The 19,906-nt window shown below is 58.5% G+C and overlaps 7 protein-coding genes across 7 annotated transcripts; 4 read left to right on the top strand and 3 right to left on the bottom strand.

Annotated features, from left to right (window-relative positions):
* Positions 1-1,134: 1,134 nt before the first annotated feature.
* ACO1O0_001338 (uncharacterized protein) lies at positions 1,135-4,698 on the top strand (the record flags this gene model as incomplete). Its single annotated transcript, XM_083190825.1, has 3 exons — positions 1,135-1,141; positions 1,282-1,375; positions 1,449-4,698. The coding sequence occupies 3 exons, from the start codon at positions 1,135-1,137 to the stop codon at positions 4,696-4,698; spliced, it is 3,351 nt and encodes a 1,116-aa protein (XP_083054684.1).
* A 601-nt stretch (positions 4,699-5,299) lies between these two features.
* On the bottom strand, positions 5,300-5,763 carry dpm2 (dolichol phosphate-mannose biosynthesis regulatory proteins DPM2; the record flags this gene model as incomplete). The annotated part of the gene is made up of 3 exons (XM_083190824.1): positions 5,300-5,485; positions 5,592-5,672; positions 5,722-5,763. The coding sequence occupies 3 exons, from the start codon at positions 5,761-5,763 to the stop codon at positions 5,300-5,302; spliced, it is 309 nt and encodes a 102-aa protein (XP_083054683.1).
* Positions 5,764-6,394: 631 nt separating this feature from the next.
* On the top strand, positions 6,395-8,902 carry CWC22 (U2-type spliceosomal complex subunit CWC22; the record flags this gene model as incomplete). The annotated part of the gene is made up of 1 exon (XM_083190823.1): positions 6,395-8,902. The coding sequence occupies one exon, from the start codon at positions 6,395-6,397 to the stop codon at positions 8,900-8,902; it is 2,508 nt and encodes an 835-aa protein (XP_083054682.1).
* A 176-nt stretch (positions 8,903-9,078) lies between these two features.
* On the bottom strand, positions 9,079-11,839 carry ACO1O0_001335 (beta-mannosidase; the record flags this gene model as incomplete). Its single annotated transcript, XM_083190822.1, has 3 exons — positions 9,079-10,196; positions 10,249-11,657; positions 11,712-11,839. The coding sequence occupies 3 exons, from the start codon at positions 11,837-11,839 to the stop codon at positions 9,079-9,081; spliced, it is 2,655 nt and encodes an 884-aa protein (XP_083054681.1).
* A 694-nt stretch (positions 11,840-12,533) lies between these two features.
* Positions 12,534-13,849, top strand: ACO1O0_001334 (uncharacterized protein; the record flags this gene model as incomplete). The annotated part of the gene is made up of 3 exons (XM_083190821.1): positions 12,534-13,551; positions 13,610-13,683; positions 13,754-13,849. 3 exons carry the CDS (start codon positions 12,534-12,536, stop codon positions 13,847-13,849), a joined length of 1,188 nt encoding a protein of 395 aa, XP_083054680.1.
* A 606-nt stretch (positions 13,850-14,455) lies between these two features.
* On the top strand, positions 14,456-16,619 carry ACO1O0_001333 (Zn(II)2Cys6 transcription factor; the record flags this gene model as incomplete). The annotated part of the gene is made up of 2 exons (XM_083190820.1): positions 14,456-14,676; positions 14,741-16,619. 2 exons carry the CDS (start codon positions 14,456-14,458, stop codon positions 16,617-16,619), a joined length of 2,100 nt encoding a protein of 699 aa, XP_083054679.1.
* An 844-nt stretch (positions 16,620-17,463) lies between these two features.
* On the bottom strand, positions 17,464-19,180 carry DUS1 (tRNA dihydrouridine synthase; the record flags this gene model as incomplete). Its single annotated transcript, XM_083190819.1, has 2 exons — positions 17,464-18,951; positions 19,052-19,180. The coding sequence occupies 2 exons, from the start codon at positions 19,178-19,180 to the stop codon at positions 17,464-17,466; spliced, it is 1,617 nt and encodes a 538-aa protein (XP_083054678.1).
* Positions 19,181-19,906: the final 726 nt, after the last annotated feature.

Below are 19,906 nucleotides of genomic sequence, written 5' to 3'. Positions count from 1 at the left end.
CTCAGCGAAGGCTGTATTAGAACGCTGACGGAAGTCTCAAAGCAGCCCGAGGGGAGAAACCCGTCCGGAGCACTGAGCACTATTACGACATGGTTGCTCAGCTGACGCAACGTCACGGGTGCTCCAGTAGATGCCGATGTGGCGTCTGGCTCTTGCATCTGCTTCTTGCACGGGGGGGATCCAACGACATCATTTGATCGCGGCGTGGAGTCATGGACGGGCCCAGCGTCATCCAGCCAGTCAGGCCGGGCAGGGCGGTTACTTCAGGCTCAGCCCCTCACTCAAGGTTCGGTGCGTCCACGGCGGAGAGGTTCGTTGGCGAGACGCGCATGCATGATGCCATGTGTGAGACTGGACGGCGAGACAAGGTGCGCCGTGGCCTGGGATCAGTGTGATGGGGCCAGCGAGCTCAGGGCTATCAGGGAGCGCGTACCTTGCCTTATCAGTTGCCGTGCTGCGCTATCAATGAATCAGATGAATCAGTGAGGTTGGCGCGCCTGTGGTTCCCCCTGCCATGGACCCGCTGCGCGATGTTCCCCCTCTGGAAGGCTGGAGCTGCCCCGCACCCAGCCTGGCCACTGCCCAGACTGCCAGGCGTGCAGCGTGACTCCGAGCCCACTCTAATAGCGCATGCTCACTGTACCGTAGGGGTAAGTACCCAGCGCTGCTGGCTGCTGGCCGCTGGCTGATGGGAGATCATGGAGCTGCCCCCCCTTCGGCCCCAGTTCTCGCCCAGTACCCCTCGGCCTCCTTGTTCCATCATCACCTACGCATATACTCCCACGACCGATTACAAGCATCTATCCAAGCGTCTTTTCCTTTTTATTTATATATTATTCGTCTCTCTAGTTTCTCGTTTTGAATAGATCCGTGGCGGCTACAGTCCCTGTGCCCCTATTTCTTTACCAACTCGACAGGACCGTGTACCTAACCGAGCCGTGTCCCAAGTCCCGCCGCCGACACGCACGTACATACATAGCAGAGCAGCGTTAGAAGCCGACGAGCATACACCTCCCAACGCTGCGTCATCTCGATCCGTCGACCCTCGCGTCGCAGCTGGCCGTTCTGCGGCAGCACAAGCCTATTCTGGAGTGGGAAGCTGCTCCATCCGCCTCTTTGGGCAATACCACTTGAATGCCTAGTACGTTGTGTCCCCCTCGTCTCTTGCCCCGCGACGCCAGGCGACTGCCCGCTGTCGGAGCGCGCAATACCCTCTTCCCCAGTATCTAGTAATACTATGATAATTTCAACGGACGCCGCCCAGCACCCGCCACCTTGCAGCTGACTCGGGAATCGCAGAGAAGGACAAGAAAAATGCCAAAGAAAGCGGCGGCATCGCTGCAGCGGTGACCAAACAGGCTGCTGGCAAGTTCTCGTGAGTGTTGCCCCGCGTGACTAACACGGTCCCCAAGGGCAATATGGCTGACCGTGGCTGACCATCCACCCAGGGGTAGCGGCAACAACACCAACGCCAACAACAGCAGCAATAACTCCCCGGGCAAGAGCCACCCGACCTCCACCGAGTCTACACCTCCCATCAACACTCCCGACATCAAGCCCTCGGTGTCTGACAATGTCCATCTCGCCCCGTCCCCTATGCTGGATGCTCTATCCAACGCATCGGTCTCAGCAAGCACAGCTCCCAGCATGACAAACGAATGGGCCCGCGCAAGCGGTCTGGCTGGTTCTCCGGGCAACCTCGTCAGCTTGATGGGCGATTCTCCCCCAACCCAGCCTTCTTCCTACGAGGACGCCTCCGGCCGTCTGCATCACGGCTGGGCAGCTCAACGTGCTTACATGAGCCCGTCTCCTGCCTCGCCTTCCCCGCCCAACAACGTGCGACGACCCCTTAGCTTCCAGATGGAGCAGCACTATCAGTATCCCGACTCCCTCCCCAAGGCCTCGCCGGCTAGCAGGTTCCGTCGGAGCTCTCTCCACTCGCACATGTCCCAAGCCCGACCCGGCACTCAACCGCCCCTCCCCCATCAGCCGCAGTCGCACTTTTATGGTGCTCCGGATCTCGACCTGGTTCTTGCACCGCATTCCGGTATGAAGGCGGGTGAGCGAGGATACTACTTTGGCTTTGACCGGATGCCATCCTCCCCCGACAGCCCCGGTGTCTCTGATAATGTGGTTATTGCGGGCTACGAGGGTGGCCTGGACGTCTACGCCGTCAGCAAGAAAGGGCTTGAGCCCTTGGGTGGCCTCAAGGGTCTACACGGTGGCGTGGTTCACGCAAAATTCCTCCCATGGACCGTCACTGGCGATAAGCTCGGCATCTTCCCACTCGTGGCCGTTGTCCTTCACGGCCCAGTTTTGCCAGCTCGAGCTCCGGACACAGGTGATCAGAGTGCCGATGCCAGCCCGAGGTTTGATGGTGCCGCGAGCCCCCGGCCGGCTTTTGGGCAGCCGGAAGGCTACCAGGGACGACACTCAGAGGCCGATGCATATCAGACCTCTGTTCAGGTGTACTCCCTGAAGACGAACAAGTTGATCGACACACTTCTCTCGGGCCCCAAGATCCCCATCAGCGCTGCCATAGCCCTGACAAGCCCAGCCTTTACGCCGCCGGCCCCAACTGGAGCCTTCAGCATTCAGGCGGATTCTGGCACCATTGTCGTTTGCTCTGGTATAACCGGTGAATGCTGGGTATTCCTCCAACTCCTGGAAGCTCAGAACTCGCACATCTTTGCTTGCGTCGGCAAGTTGTGGACATGCCTGCAGCACAGCCACCGCGGGGATTTGTCAGAGGAAGGGGATAAGACGCACTCCTCTGCCAAGTCTCCTCGGCCCAGCAATTCGACACCAGTATTCGCCCTCAACGGACGTTGGATAGCCTACTGCCCTTCGACACCATCATTGCAGATTGCTCTCGGGGCCCATGTACCCGTGCCAATTCTCGGACGAGCCCCTGGTGTGTCGAGCGTGACGCCTCCACACCTACCTGTGGCTACATCGTCGGTCGATTTGATTTCGGATAGCTTCGTGAACAAGATCATGCGCGAGACAACCCAGGAATTGATTTCCAGCGCAAAGTGGGTTGGGCAGCAGGGTTTGCAGGCCTGGCATTCGTACTGGAACAAGTCACCCAGCCCGCAACCGCAGCCACCAGCTCGCTCGCCGCCGCCCCCAAACCAGTTTCCGCCGACCCATGGTTCGCCTGGCCGGCCTGCGCCTAAGGAGCCTGGGCTGGTCTCTATCGTGGATGCGGAGGCTTTGGCAACGTCGACAACGGTCAACCCGATCACCAGTTTTATGCCACCTCAGGGATGCAGCTTCCTCTCCTTTTCCCCGTCGTCGCTCGCACTCTTCACTGCAAGCAGCAAGGGCGACGTACAGAATATTTGGGATCTGTTGCGTATTCATCATACCAAGCCCTCCCCTCTGCAGGCCACAGTCTCCCCCAATGAGAGCTCTGGTCCCCTGGTGCGACAGATTGCTCAGTTCTCGCGTATGACGGTGGCGCGTATTGTTGATGTCTCGTGGGCAGAACCACATGGCGAGCGCCTCGCCATGGTTACCGAGAGAGGTACTGTGCACTTGCTCGAGATGCCATTCAGCGCCTTCATGTGGCCTCCGCCACGCCGCCGCCAGCCTCCCAAGGAAAAGGCGCCCGAGACAACCGAGACGACGTCTTCTGCCGTGTCCATTGCCACTGGCGCGTTTGGAGCTGCGTACCAAGCCGCAAAACCATTTGTCTCCAGATCGCGACGGGTCAGCGCTAACATGCCGACCGGCAACCCGAACACCCTCAAAGGTTCGGCAGCGCATGGAGGCAGAGTTATTGCCGCTGGTATCAGCAGCTCTCTCGGAAAGACGGGGACAGCAATCAACCAGTTCCGCCATGCTGGAGAGAACCGTGTCTCTTTGCCCATGAGCACCTCGCTTCCGCAAGCATCGTGCGTGAAATGGGTCAGGGGCCACAAGTCTCAGAGCCTATATACCCTTGGCAACGGTCTTATACGCATCTTCCCGAACAAGACTCGGCGAAGCTCTGTTCAGTCAAAGCGTACTTCCCGTCCCACCAGGTATAAGGACATTAAGGTGCCATCCTTGCCGGACGACATGGTCGCTCCAGCCATTCGACAAATCGTTGATCATGGCGCTCAGGAGGAAGTCCTCGATCTCACTGATCGTGATATGGAGGCAGGAGCAAACACTCTGACTCTGAATCAAGCTCGACAGAAACCTCCGTCCGTTGACCTGAGCATGGGAGCTGCTATCCCTCAGGCGGAGATAGAATCGAGCGCACCATATCAACCATTCCATACCGACAAGCGCATCACGCTCTGCGAGTATGCCAATGAAGCGCCGTCCACTCGGTTGGATTCGCTCTTGGCCATGACGGCAGACATCAATCTGGAGGACAGGGCCTCGTCAAAGAAGAAGAAGCAGAAGCATCATCCGGAATCCATCGACAGAGAGTCGGCGATATCCCCTGCCTGGGCTTTCGGGCAAGGCATCCCAGTCGACAAGCTAGATCTGGGACTTCTTCCAGCCTTGGATGAAGATGAAGAAGGGTTCTGTGACCAGGCTCTACCTCCGTCGGCGATGGAGCGTGTGATGCAGTACGGAGACCAGGAGCAGATTGTCGTCACGACCAGGAAGCGACGGAGTGCGCGCCACGGCGACCCTGACGGGGACGGGTTCTTTGAAGACGACTGCGAGGTTCTCGACTTTGCCGATCAACGAGTCTAATGAGGACATCGTGGTTTGGGGTACTGAGTTCAGTGAAGATGGCTAGGTGCTTTCTGATTTGCATTGCTTTACTCCCGATGTTCATGGTCAAGTCTTCTTCGTCAACTGACTTTCTGGGTGGAGTTTGGCAAGCATTGCAACATTGAATACGATAGGCAACGCCCTACACTATGATTTTTGTTGCCCTTTGGGCGCATGAACCTCATCCTCCCGAAGCTCTTTGGGACAGGGTTGGATGGTGCAAGCAGAGGAACACTCTTTTCTGGGCAGTAGGTAGTTGTGATATATCCTCGTCAGGCACTCGTACCTCACTGAATAGAAGTCGGACACCTAATTCCAAATGGCTCTTGCCTGCCGGCGTGAATGTCTCTGAATACGAACGGCGTGCTTTGTATTATCTACTCACCAGCAGCGGGCCAGGTCCAATTAATAAATATGTTTGTTTTTGGTGACTGCCTCGGCAATGCTTGCAAGATGCGACCCCCAGATGCCCCAGATCCATTATGTACAAGAGAAGTACACTCCCCCAGGCTGTTCTCCAACCCCCCACGAGTTCTGGGGGCGGAAAACGTTTTGGCTTTTTCACTGTCCCTTCCCCCTTTTACGCCTTCTTCTTGGCCGCGGCCTTGGCCTTTGCGGCCTTCTTGCGGTTGCTGCGGATCATGACAACGCCGAGGAAGGAGCCAACGACAGCGGAGCCGAGGAGGATGAGGATGACGGGGATGCGGATGGCCCAGACGCGGGGAGGGAAGAAGTTCTGGAGCGGATGGTCGTCGTCGACGAAGGGCTGCAGGTGGGGGGAGAGAAGGCGGTTGCGTCAGCTTTTTGAGTTATAATTTTGGGCGGAAGGGGGGGAGAGGGGAGGGTGGAAGAGCGGGGGAGGGAAGACGAACCATCAGAAGGGTCCAGATGGTGTAGTAGAGGAAGACGGTGGAGGCGGCCACGAGCATGGCGAGGCCGACGAGTTTGTCGAACTGGAGAGAGGAGCTGGGTGTTAGTCGTGTGTCACTTGTGAAGGCGCACTTTTGGGGGCCAGGGCGAAGGGGGGGGGAGGACAAAGACCATTGTTGGAGAGGCGGCGGAGTTCTCTTGCGACCCGGATTCGATGTTGCTGGCGACCGATAGATTCTTGTTGGGACTGTCCAGGAGTTTGGTGGTTGTGTGAGGGGGGAGGTGGATGATGATGCTTGCTGTCCAAAACTGCCCCCAGCGCCAGGAACCACCTGTGGACAGCTCGCTCAGGCGCGTCAAGGTTGGGTGACGCGCTTCTCCAGGGGCATGGGGGGTGTGGGGCTTAGTCAGCGGGACGACTTCCACGGTTTGCCTGTAGCACCGAGAAGCTAACTCCTGAGAGCTGTATGAATAGATTCTAAAGAATTCTTTTTTTACCCTTTCCAGCTTGGATCATCATAGAATTTGGTAGCAATGTCACCTTGAACTGGTGCATCTGTAAGCAAGGTACGTAACCAAGTTGATGGGACTGTGGCGCTTGAGTGTGGCTGGAGTCTAAGATGGTCCGTGCACCAGATTTTTTGTTTGCATTCCAGTCGACGACCATCTCTCAATGGGTCACGCACTCCGCCGCGAACCACCATCACCTCATCCCCAAACTCTGCCACGACGCTCATCCCCCGTTTCGACAGCTGATCGGTGTCGCCATCGAGTCTCGGAAGCAACATTGGTCTTCAATAAAGCGATGGCGTCGGCCGAGGTCGACATCCCTCGTCGCGAGGGGAGACCTCCACGCGATGGCGGCGACTCGTACCGACCTAACCCTCCACGGGCGCGCTCTCCCGCCCCCGTCAAGACGGAGGAGGAGAAGCAGGCAATAGCCAAGGCTGAGTACGAGAAGCTGCTCAACATGCGCTCTGGCGGCACGTACATCCCGCCCGCGCGCCTGCGCGCCCTGCAGTCGCAGATCACCGACAAGACGAGCAAGGAGTACCAGCGCATGGCCTGGGAGGCCCTCAAGAAGAGCATCAACGGCCTCATCAACAAAGTCAACACGGCCAACATCAAGTACATCGTCCCAGAGCTGTTTAGTGAGAATCTAGTTCGCGGTCGAGGGCTATTCTGCCGCTCCATCATGAAGGCCCAGGCCGCGAGTTTGCCCTTCACCCCCATCTATGCCGCCATGGCTGCCATCGTCAACACGAAGCTGCCCCAGGTGGGCGAGCTGCTCATCAAGCGCCTTATCATGCAGTTCCGCAAGGGCTTTCGCCGCAACGACAAGGCCGTGTGCCTCTCCTCGACCACGTTCCTCGCCCACCTGATCAACCAGCAGGTGCAGCACGAAATGCTGGCTGGTCAGATTCTCCTGCTTCTCCTTCACAAGCCGACCGACGACAGCGTTGAGATTGCCGTGGGTTTCTGTCGCGAGGTGGGGCAGTACCTGGAGGAGATGCAGCCGTCCATCGCGATGGTTGTCTTTGACCAGTTCCGAAATATCCTCCACGAGGCCGATATCGACAAGCGGACGCAGTACATGATTGAGGTCCTTTTCCAGGTCCGTAAGGACAAGTTCAAGGACAATCCTGCCATCAAAGAGGAGCTTGATCTGGTGGAGGAAGAGGATCAAATCACCCACCGCGTCGAGCTGGACGGCGAGGTTGATGTGCAGGACGGCTTGAATATCTTCAAGTACGATGCCGAGTGGGAGGAGCATGAGGAGGCATACAAGAAACTCAAGGCCGAGATTCTGGGCGAGGGTAGCGACTATGATGATGATGACGATGACGACGAGGACGAGAGCTCTGAGGATGAGGAGGAAGAGGAGGAACAAAAGGCCATGGAGATCAAGGATCAGTCCAACGCCGACCTGGTCAACCTACGGAGGACAATCTACCTCACTATCATGTCCAGCGCCGACCCTGAGGAAGCTGTGCACAAGCTCATGAAGATCAATCTACCAGCTGGTCAAGAGCCCGAGCTGCCCTCCATGATTGTCGAATGTTGCTCTCAGGAGAAGACTTACACCAAGTTCTTCGGCTTGATCGGCGAGCGATTTGCCAAGATCAACCGCCTCTGGTGCGATCTCTTTGAGCAGGCGTTTGCCAAGTACTACGACACGATCCATCGGTACGAGAACAACAAGCTGCGCAACATTGCCATGCTTTTCGGGCATATGTTCGGTGTGGATGCTCTTGGGTGGCACTGCCTCTCGGTGATCCACCTGAACGAGGACGAGACGACGTCGAGCAGCCGTATCTTCATCAAGATCCTGTTCCAGCAAATCGCCGAGGAGATTGGCATGGCCAAGTTGAAGGTGCGGATGACCGACGAGGTTCTACGCCCAAGCCTCGAGGGCCTCTTCCCCAGGGACAACCCCCGAAACATCCGATTCTCCATCAACTACTTCACGAGCATCGGCATGGGTGCTCTCACCGAGGAGATGCGAGAGTATCTCCAGAATATGCCCAAGCCTGCCTTGCCCGCACCGGCGGCAGCGGACCACTCCGACTCGGAGTCTGTGTCGAGCTACTCCTCCTACACGGGGTCATCGTACTCATCCCGCTCTCGCTCCCGCACTCCCCGCAGGGCCATCGATCGCGGACGGTCATATTCGCGATCGGCCTCACCTCGGGGTCGACAGAGGTCACGCTCCTCCTCGTCCCGATCAAGGTCCTACTCTCGATCGCCTCCTCGCAAACGTGGGCGGAGCGACTCGTACTCGGCTAGTCCCCCAAGACGGGTCGCCCGCCGTCGAGACGACAGCCTCTCCCGATCTCCCCCGCCACGAAGGGCTCGCAGCGCCTCGTACAGCTCCTACAGCCGATCGCCCAGCCCACCCAGGCGGCGCAGGGACGATTCTCGCTCAGTCAGCCCCCCGCCGCGTGGTCGCCGGCGCAGTCCTAGTGTCAACCCCCGCGAGAAGCCGAGGCAGAGGAATAGCTCTTCTCTGAGTAGTGCTCCTAGGAGGAGGAGGCCGGATAGCCGGTCGCCGTCATATGACTCTCGGTCCCCGCCACCTCGCAGGGCTGCCAAGCCCAAGAGCCCCTCTCCACCACCGCCTCGGAAAGATTCATATTCGAGGTCCCCAAGCCCGGCGCCGCCACGACGTGCCGCCCGTGGCAGGACAGACTCGGTGGATTCGAGGGCGCCGAGGAGGAGGTCTCCAAGCCCCGTCCCGGCGAAGCGGAGGAGGTACAGTGATAGCTTGTCGAGGTCGCCCCCTCCAGTGAAGAGGGGTCGCCGGGGAAGCTGAGAGATGAAGAGATAATCCAGGGAAGATCAGCGTGTATATAGATTGTATCCATTGGGCTGGGTCAACGGGCAATATGTCATCAGCGGGTAAAATGGAAGAATTTATTCTTTGGCATCTGGTATCACTTAAACTGACTCCTTAATTCCTGACTCTGCAGGCCATCGGGCCTGCGTACTCTAAGACACGGGGATAGACGCCCCAGGGGCACCAATAAAGGTGTACTTCAACTTATCTGGCGTCAAGCACCCCTCTACCTTGACTGTCAAGTCCTCGCCAGGCACGACATCGAATCCATTGTCACTCAGCTTCAAACCCTCCATCTCCTCAAAAACAAATCCCTTGACCGGGCGCGCGGCCTTGACCACAATCTGCTCAGATGAAATGTCGAATGCGACGCCGCGATCACTGAGGTCCAAGAACTTGATGGGCTCTGGCCACGCCATGTCGCTGGCGACCACGCGGCCGTCCACCGACAGGGTGACGTGGATGACGTATGGGTCATACTTGGCCACATCAAAGACCTTGGTGGGATCATCAGGGTCGGGGATCGATGGCGGGCAGCCGTGTGCCTGGACGACGGTGGTGGTCGTGTTGGGCAACGCCGTGACCTCGTGCGTGGCGGCATCGCATACCTCCTTCCCGGAGCCGACCGAGATGAAGCGGATCTGGACGCTGGCCTGGACGTTCTGGAGCTTACTGCTGGCGATCCAGACGTCGAATGTGCCCTTGCGCGCCTGGAGCGTGTGGTCGACCTGGCCTGTTTTGACACCCGAGTTGACGTCGACAAAGTCGTGTGTCTGCGTCCAGTTGTGAACGGTCCTCACGACGCCGACGTCGAGGGGACGTAGGGCTCTGGAGATGGCATAGAAGGCCGGCTTGCGGATGAGGTAGTAGTCGACGACGGCCCAGGAGACGGTGGGCCAGCAGTCATTGATCTGCCAGACGAGCACACCGCCACAGCGGCGGTCGGCCCAGTCACGGCGCCACGTCTTGTAGGCGTAGCGCATAGTCTCGGCCTGGACCATGTGGGTGAGATGGGCGTAGGCGGCGAGGTCCGAGGCGTTGCTGGGTCCGAGGCGGAAGTTGTCGATGACGTAGGAAAGCATGCGGCGCTCGTGGCCGATGGCCTTGTTGTGGGCATCCATGGCCATGGAGCCGGGGAAGCGCTGGGACGGATCGCTGACCATGCGGTGGAGGGTGGGCAGATGGGGGTAGGCTTCCATGCCGAACTCGCTGACGAAGCGGCCGCCGAGGGTGTTGACTTCCTGGTACTTGTTCATGTTTCCATGCCAGACTATATGAAGGTCAGTAACAATACATGTGTCAAGGGGAATGGCGAAGCTCACGGTGCCACTGGTGAATATCACCGACGGTAGGATCAGCCGTCTCCTTCCCATCTCCCCAGGGGCTGCTTGGGTGGTAAATCATGTGCGGATCCTCTTCGCTGACCAGCTTTGGGAGGAAGTGCTCGTAGATATACCGCGCTGGGAACGTCGACTTGAGCCATGACTCGGGGTCTTTATCCTCGTCATAGTTGTAGTCCAGTTTATATCTCTCCTGGACCTGGTAGTCCTCGTTGTTCCCCGCCCAGATGATCATGGAGGGGTGAGACCGCAGTCGCCGGATCTGCTGCCTGACCTCCACCTCTAGATTCTTGAGGAACGATTCATATGCGGGATAGCTTCCGCAGGCAAACTGAAAGTCATGCCAGACCAAGACGCCCAGCTCGTCGCACGCATTGAGGAGTGCATCGTGCTCATAGACACCGCCTCCCCAGATACGGAGCATGACCTGGTTGCTCTCGGCCATGAGCGAGACCCAGTCGCGATACCTCTTGTCCGAGATCTGGGATAGGAAGCTGTCGGCTGGGATCCAACACGACCCGCCGGAAAAGATGTCGATGTTGTTGATGCGGAAGTAGAAGGACTTGCCGTAGGCGTCCGGCTCCTGGACCAATTCTGTGCGACGGAAGCCGATCATCTTGGATTGAGAGCTGAGGTCCTTACCGCCGCTAACAAGCTTTGCGGTAAGCTGGTACCGCGTCTGGGGTCCATATCCCAGAGGGTACCAGAGCTTAGGATTGGATAGCTGGAAGGGCTTCTGCAACGTCTTGCTAGAGCCGTGGCTACCGACAGAGACTTCTTGCTCATAGACGCACTCACCGTCCTTTGAAAGCGATAGTAGGATTTTGTCGTCGGGGCCCAGTTTCCCGTCCACCTCTGCAAAAATGGTACCGCTGCACTCTCCAAGATCCGAGCTGACTTGGTTCTGGATCCAGACATCGGCCACTCTTGCTTCGTACTGCTCCAGGAACACGGGCTTCCACGGCCCGGCCGTCATCAGGATGGGGCCCCAGTCCCAGCCCCAGTTATACTGGGCTTTTCTTGTAGGGAGGCGCCCGGCCTCGGTCTGCCTGACGAGAAAGTTGTGCTCATGGCTATGCTCCTGGACCAGCTCACGGCCGCGGATCAGGGCCGAGTCAAAGACAATCTCAAGAAGGTTATCCTGTGCAGCATTCTTGAGGTGGTCCGTGACATTGACGCGGTAGGCGACAAACATGTTGTCTGCCTTGAGGATCTGAGTACCGTTAAGGAAGACAGTGGCAAAGGTGTCGAGCCCCTCAAAGACGAGATCCGTCGTGCATGGTGACTGGGCTGACGGAGATGGCGTTTGAAAATATAGACGGTACACCCAAGTCTTTTCACCAACCCATTGAACAGCACGCTCGTTGAGGTCTACATAGGGGTCGGGGATCCTAGGTCAAGGCATGTTAGTTGCGTCAGGCCACGGTGCTCAAGGGCTCTCATACTTATCATGGGCGAGCAGGTCCATGTGAATTTGGCTGGGGACCTTGGACACCGACAGCCATTCACCCGACGGGTCGTCGTGCTGCTTGAAGGTCCAGCCATGGCTGAGCTCGGTGCGCTGGTGAGACATGATTAAGTGTGTTTATAGTGCAGTGCAGACAGTCCGGGCGGGCGGTAAAAGCAGGGCAGATCCTTGAAGCCCAAAGGTCTACTTAAGAAGAAGTCGTCGGGACTGAGGCCGAGTCGGTTTTCACGATTGTCACAACGGGTTCAACGCCGCCGTCCGATATCGTGGGGCGCGGGGAGGGGGACTCTCAACCCGGAGTCGGATCGGGAGCCCCTCGAAGCGGAGTAGAGGCGGACCCCACGGGGACAGCCAGAGGCCAGTCAACGAATGGACGGCTGCTGTGGTCGCTGACTCGCTGCGGTGCCAGCACGGCTGGAAGCGGGCCTCGCCGTTGTGTGGGGTGTGGAGTTGGTTGTCTGCCAACTTGTGGAGATGGGCTCATATAACCCCGTCTGAGAATCAACACGGGAGTTTGAAACGTCGTCTTACAACCTCCGACTCCGCTCTCGACTCCGCATGGACGTGAGGAGTGCATGCCTGCATGGTGGTTCGGGGAAATTGGCAAAGTCCCTGTCAGACCTCGACTATCCAAGAGAACAACGCATCGTCCCTGCGTCTGTCTCCCCGACTTGGTGCACACCACCAAGTATCATCTCGTCCATCCAAATCATACAAACAACCAACAACTTGTCAAGTTGTTACTCCTCCCAACCTGCAAGGCCAGTCAGTTACTATTAGCCGCAATATACCAGCCGCCATGGACAAGCCGGAGTCAGTTGTGGTGAGCCGGCCGGCCGTAGCCCAGTCACCACCTACCGAGACGCCTGAGCTATCTCACATCCTCAGTCTAGCTGAGATGGAGGCCTTGGCAATGCAGCGCATGAGTCCAAAGGCCATCTCCTACTACACGTCGGCAACGGATGACGAGATCACCAAGAAAGAGAACACGGCGATCTATCGGGCCATCCAGCTCCGCCCCCGAGTTCTTGTGGACTGTACCGAGTGTCATCTCTCCACGACGGTGCTCGGCCAAAAGCTGGGGGTACCCTTGTTCGTGTCCCCCGCCGCACTGGCAACGCTTGCTCACCCCGTTGGAGAAGCTGGCATTGCCGGTGCCTGCACTGCATTCCAGGCCTTGCAAATCATCAGCAAGAATGCAGCCCTTCCACTCGAGGAAATTGTCCAGGGCGGTCCGGAGGCGACTTTCGGCTGGCAGCTGTACGTGGTCAAGGACCTGGAGGAGACCAAGCGGGATCTGGCACGGCTGAGGGAGGTTCCGCAGGTCAAGTTCATCGTGCTCACCGTCGACGCCCCGTTTCCCGGGAAGCGGGAGATAGAGGTCCGATTCAAGATGGGCGAGGTGGCTGCCGGAGGGCCACCGCAGCTCTGGGGAACAGAGAGCTCGCTAACCTGGAAGAAGACGCTAGCGTGGCTGCAGACACAGACGGATCTGCCCATCGTGCTCAAGGGCATCCAGACGTACGAGGACGCCTACGCGGCGAGCCTGTTCCCCGCCGTAAAGGGCATCATCCTGTCCAACCACGGCGGCAGGGCACTCGACACGGTGGCTCCTCCGATCCAGGTGCTCCTGGAGATTAGGAAGTTCTGCCCGCAGGTTCTGGGGAGGCTCGATGTCCTGATAGATGGGGGCATCAAGCGAGGGACCGACGTGGTCAAGGCACTGGCGCTGGGTGCCAAGGCAGTCGGCATAGGGAGACCGCCACTGTTTGGGTTGGCTGTGGGAGGGCAGCAGGGCGTCGAGCGGACGCTTCAGAGTAAGACAGCTCGAATCAAGAATCATGCTCGTTGCAGCAGTCTAATCAGGCTCGGCAGTATTGGTCGACGAGACGACTACGGCAATGCGGTTGTTGGGGGCCAAGAGCGTCTCAGACCTGCGGCCAAGACATGTAAGTTTGCCATATTGACCGAATATCCGGATTATGCTCCGTTGGCTCCATCAGCGCTGACAAGTGGCAGGTGAATACAAGTGCGCTGAATGCGCGTCTGTACGATGGGCCTGCGGGGTTGGATGATGTCGAAAAGGAGGTGATGGGGGAAGTCATGGGGGCGTAGCTTCGGGAATATCTGTAAACTGCGGCCGTACCCGTAGCATGGAGAGATCTGTGCTGTGTTTTGTGGGTGAAGAAAGTGGTCTAGTGTCTTTGGTTTGTTTAGTGTGGCGTGATCCGAAGTCGGTCGATGGTGGTTGACAACTTGGATGGAACTTGTATCCGTACTCGTACTAGCAGGAGGAAGTCGCGTTGGGCGCGTTACGCGATGGTACCTGTGCAACGGTCGTGCAGCGCTTGCAGGGACAGTGCAGGGAGGTACCTGGTGCTAACGCACCCCTGGCAGGTACGAGTTCGGCCAGACTGCAGGTGCGCTTTCCACTACAACCCCACCCCCAGATTTTCAATACGACTCCTTCCGAACACCCTCACCTCACCTCACCCTCCACCATCCAATTTCTCCCCAGGTTCTCCCCCCCCCCCCCCCCCCGGGCCCAGATATGTCCTCCAACTCTTTTGCCTTGGCTTAATATATATTCCTCCACCTTCATAAATAAGTTACCTTCCCCGCAGACGCTAGACAGCTGCTGCTGCTGCATGGGGCTGCCAATCCATCGGGACATCAGCCCTTGAGCCAGAGTCCTTGTATCTCACCCTTTTTTTTCCCACAATGTCTACGAACTCGCAGCCTACTACCGACGCTGACTCGGCAAACTTTGCAATGCAGCCGTCGTCTGCCGCTGCACGCAAGGTGAACCGCTCGTGTCTCGAGTGCACTCGTCGCAAGGTCAAGTGTGACGGCGGTCAACCCTGCGGGAGCTGCATCTACTACCGCTGCCCCGAGGCATGTGGCTACCGCCAGCGCTCCAAGAGGAATGCTGTCAGTAGGAGGTGGGTTGCTTCCATTGCTTCCCTGTATCCAGGTAAAAGTCTCGGACTGACCATGTACCTGAAGCACTTTCGAAAAGGTATCGGAGCAGCTGCAGACGCAGTCCCGTATCCTCGAGGCCCTGTTTCCCGGTGCCAATCTCATCGACCTCGCTGACAAGAGCGAGGCTGAACTGCTCCATCTAGTCTCATCCAGGCTCGACGGCGCAGGAAACCCGCTTGCTTCGGGCCCTCCCCACTCCCAACTCCCCCTGAGAGAGGCCCCCCGCCACCCTTCAGAGGCCCAGTATGCTTCCACCGGCGATGCTGATGATTCCGCCGCCGTCTCCGAGAATGGGGACAGTGGCGAGCAAACCGCTGAGAGGAGATGGGACGAGTCGCTAGACCAGGCGGGGAGCGTTGCCAGCGACGATGTGAACGCCATTGGCCTTGTGCAGGACCACCATGTTCGCTCGTATCTGGGCATGAGTTCCATGAGCGCCGTCATCAGGGCCATTTTCCGCCTGTGCCCTGCAGCCAAGGATCACACTGTCCAGTGCTCCAAGACTTGGTCTTCCATCCCCTCTCAACCCCTTCCAGGGATACCTTTCCTCGAAAGGGACCCGGCATTGGATAGGCTCAAGGAGCAGCGCTGTATTGACTTTTACTTCGACCATGTCCACGCCATCACCCCACTCATCGACGAAGACGATTTTCGACGTCGATTTGCCGCCGGTGACCGCCACGACGCCTCCTGGAAGGGCCTCCTGAACATGGTCTTTGTCATGGGCTCCGTTGCCTCGGGGAGCGATAGCCTACATGAGCAGTACTATCGCCAAGCCCGCTCTTTTGTTGGCCTCGAGAGCTTGGGTGCCGGGAACATGGACAGTCTACAAGCCCTGTGCCTCCTCGGGGGCTATTACCTGCACTACCGGAACTCGCCCAACATGGCTTACAGCATTCTAGGCGCCGCCCACCGCGTTGCCATCGCCCTTGGCCTGCACCGCGAGCCCCGCCATCGTGCCAATCTTTCTGACCCGGAGGAGGCGGCACGGCATCGGGAGCGCGTCGAGCCCAGAAGGAGGACTTGGTGGAGCCTCTTTTGCCTCGACGTTTGGGGAGCCATGACCCAAGGCAGACCAACCTGTGGCAGGTGGGACAGCACCACCATGGATACCCAGCTCCCAACCGCCTCTTCGCCGGATGATTACATGACCATCTCGCTGCAGGCGAGCTCCAATTTCTGCCTCATATGCGACCGCATGCAGCAACGTTTTGCGCGCTCTGGTCGCCTCAGCATCCAAGAAGTTGTCGAGTTCGACACGGAGCTCGTCAGGTGGTATGCGTCGTTGCCGCCGGCCATGACAGACCCGGTACAGTCGCCGCCGAGGTTCCACATTGCGCGAGAGTTCATGCGCACGCGATACTTGAATGCCCGGATGCTCCTCACCCGCTCCTCGTTCCTATACCTTGCCAACGGACAGAGGAAGAATCTTACAGCCCTCGCCCCCGAGCCGCAGCAGCTCCTGGACACCTGCTGCAACGTGGCAAGCGAGACCATCGATGCCGTTGCACTCTATTGGACCCCCAACAGGGTCCACGTCTGGAACGCGGGCTGGTCTCTGTTCCAGGCGTGCATGACGCCTCTCCTTTCCCTCGCGGTAGACAGGAACATGCAGACCTCCGCCACAGACAGGGTTGCAGCCTGGCGCGCAAGCCTGGGCAAAGCGCTCGAGACTTTTGCCGAGATGCGTCCATGGATGAGAGCCAGTGATCGCTCACCAGAGATTGTGTCAGCCTTGTATGAAGCTCTGACGGCCGACTACGACGGCTCATTCTCCAGTCCCTCAGGAGCGGGAAGTCTGGATCTCTTCGGGTGGTATGACGACCAGCTCAGTGAAATGGACTGGAGCACATTCCTTGGTGGGGAGAATATCAACTTCCAGGGCATTTTCCCAGCGTCATAGTCAAGTAAGGGGCTGGTGAGCGGGAGCCGGGATCGGACAACCGAGATTGGAGACAACCGAGATACACTCTGGCCCATCTCCTCCCACTCAGTCCTCACCGCAGACTTGACAGCTATCTTGCCTTCGTCTCCTCAAACACTCCTCTACCAGTACATTGCCACCATGGTTCACTGGAGAGTGTTGTTTGAAGGCGTGAGTTGATGTCCCCTCTAGCCTCAGGGATAGAGCTAGTTTTCTATCTCGAAGGCAAAAGCCTTTGGTTCCGAGCATCCATATGCATCATGCTGCGTCGTGGCGCCCCAGCGATTCTTGCACCAGGTGCCATTGCTGGAGCCGCCCTGGGCGCTACTGGCCTTACCCCTGATGGAGTAGCCGCCGGTAAGCTCTCCGACGGCCACTCGCCTACTGCTTGAGGTAACTTTCCGCTGAACTCTCGCGATACAGGTTCGTATGCCACTGCCGCGCAGAGCACTGTTCATCCGGTCGTCGCTCATGGCGTTTTTGCCACCCTACAGAGTGCCAGTGCCGGAGGCTATGGGGTGCCGATAGCCCATGGGGTGATTCAGAATGTCGGCTAGGCTTCGGCCACGGGTTCGGGATTTTGGTCCTAGTTTACTTGGGGCAATCCCCAGTCTTCGGCCGACCAAGCCCATCAAGAGAACAACATGGCTGAGTACGTGGAGGTTTATCAATCTAAGTAAATCTCGGAACGAAATACAGGGCTTGCTTGTCGACAAGTCTAGGATATCACATTCAATCATATCATTGGAAATATCCCCTTTCAAGGGCTTCTATATAATCAAATCTCGCTAATGCCATACATGGTCTATCGGTCTCTTGTCATTTACCCAGAAACCAGCTCATCCCGTGCAGCTATATCCTTTTGCTGCTCTGTCAGCTGATCCCCGTTCTTCTTCCCCTCTACCTGGGGATCGTTCTTCTCGCCAGATTCCTCAGCCTGCTGGCCCTCCTTCTTACCCGCCCCCTCGTCATTCTTTTTCTCCATATCCTTCTTGCTCGGCCGGATCGCCCCCTTGGCCATGGCCTCGCTCGGCAGCGGCCGGATGATCGGCTGCACCACCCACCACGGCCTCTTGCACCGCTTCAGCGTCCCCACCGAGCTCTCCCCCTCCGGGCCCTCCTCGCGCTCGTACAGCTCCCGCACCTCGTCCTCCCAGCTCTGACCCCCCGTCCGCTCGTACTCGATCAGCCCCTCTGCCACTTTGCGCTCCACCGCCGCCAGTACGGCCTCGAAGCCCTCGAGACCGCCCCGGCCGCCCCGGCCCAGCAGGTCGCGCACGTCTGTGTGCCGAGAGACAAAGTGCCGCAGGAGGTGGAAGAGGTGCGACTGCACTCCCGAGAGGTTGGGGCTCTGGGGCTCGGCCTTGGCAGCCTCCTTTCTCCGTCGCTTCTTGGGCGGCTCGTCCGACTCCCCGTCTGCCTTGACCGCCTCCTCCACCCACGTCGTGTCGTCGCCGGGGACGAAGAGCGGCCTACGCTGCGGTGGCTCGTTGCCCTCGGCGTACTTGTGCAGAATGTCCAGGTACCGTCTCGTGACGGCATCGACCCTCCAGCCACCCTTGCCGTCCTTGCCTCTCCAGTACTCCCTGCCCTCCTCTCCCTCGGCCGGTGGGTGGCCGAACAGGCCCGGGTCACTGAGATTCCCCTCAGCGCTCATGACGGCATCCGCGCCCGTCTTCTCCAGGCACTTCTCAATGTCCTCCCCCTGCAGGATGTTGCCGTTGGCAAAGAGGACCGTCTCGGGCGGCAAATTATCCCGCAAGTACCGGATCATCTCCCAGTCCGCCAGCCCAGTCAGGTGGCCCTTCTGCTCCCTCCTGCGCCCGTGCACCGTGAGGATCGACGCGCCCGCGCGCAGCACGTTGCGCGCATACTCGAGCGACTTCTCGGGCGTCTCAAGTATGCGGATCTTGGCCGTGACCGGCACGGGCAGTTCCCTGTGCAGCGTGTTGACGAGGCGGAAGATGAGGTCCTGGTCCTCCTGCAGGAAAGCGCCGTAGTGGCCCTTGCGCGCGATGCCCTGCGGGCAGCCGAGGTTCAGGTCCACGGCGTCGCAGTGCGGGGCGACGTGCTTGGCGGCGGCGAGGAGGTGGTCCGGGTCGTTGGCGCAGAACTGGACGAAGAGCGGGCGGTCGAGGGACGGGTTGCCGTCGAGCCAGGGCTCGGCCGAGTCCGGGCGCACGGCCTGGAAGTGGGCCCTGCGGTACTTGTCCTCCTGCTCAAACAGGCGCGCGTGGAACATGGGGGTATATGCGAGGAGCTTCGACTGCTCGTCAGCCGGTAGGAAGGATCGCGTGAGCATGCGCCAGGCCTGCGATGATGGGGTCAGTCAGTCCGTCAGTTCACCGTTTCTGCTGTGGCCAATGTCCCAACGACGGCAAAAGAAGAGACTTGAAGGAAAGGTTACGTACAAACTCAGACTGATCAACCATGGGCGCGACGACAAACTTGGGGCTCCCGATGCTCTCGTAAAAGGCCCTTCCATGCAGCTTGGCCTTTGCCTCGCCCGCCAGAGGGCTTCTCGTCGCGTCGTCGCTCATGGTCGCAAACTGCCAGCACCGGGGCACTAGATCAAACTGCAGAATAGGTCGCGATGGAGAAAGGAAACGGAGGGTAAGAGGTATGCGACTGCCAAGTCCCCGCATCAGGGGATGTCTGTTCGGTCAATTCGGAGCCGTGACGAGGTGGCGGAGTTGTAGGTGGGAGAAAAAAAAGTTGCTTGAGGAATGCAAGGCTGAGCCGTTGTTGGTGTGGGGTCGCTAGTTCCTGGACCCTGGATGACAACTTGACAAGGCTACGTACTTCTGCTGCTTGGCAAACCTACAGTAGGTACGTACTTCGTGCTCGTAGCAACACAGTGCAACACCAGCATCCGCTTCTCACCTCTTTCCCAGACAGTCAAAAAAAAGTCGTCATAAGAGAGCTATGCACGTATAGGAGCGGGTTTTTTTTTAGAAAGAAAAAAAAAACGCTGAGATTTCTCGCTCAATTCGTGTATTCCCCCAATAAATGAACCCCTCCAATATGGGACGGTCCAGGACAAGCGACAGTGTCAGTTATTCCATCCATATCCAATACTCCTCCATGCCCGTCACACAAAAGCAGAGGACTGTTTGTGTGGCTCCGCCTCCCGCAGATGCCCTGGACCAAGGAGATCCCCCTCTAACAGTAGGTAGGTACACAGAAAGAAACCCTGGCCATCTGCGCCGCTGTCCTGAGCTGAATGGCTTTGCCTCAGCTTCCTTGGCCGTCCACACTCTCTTGCC

The sequence above is a fragment of the Amphichorda felina genome (genome assembly GCF_050947745.1).
Source record: "Amphichorda felina strain 45539 chromosome Unknown scaffold_1, whole genome shotgun sequence".
Classification (NCBI taxonomy): domain Eukaryota; kingdom Fungi; phylum Ascomycota; class Sordariomycetes; order Hypocreales; family Bionectriaceae; genus Amphichorda; species Amphichorda felina.
This window is presented reverse-complemented; position numbering and strand designations above follow the sequence as displayed.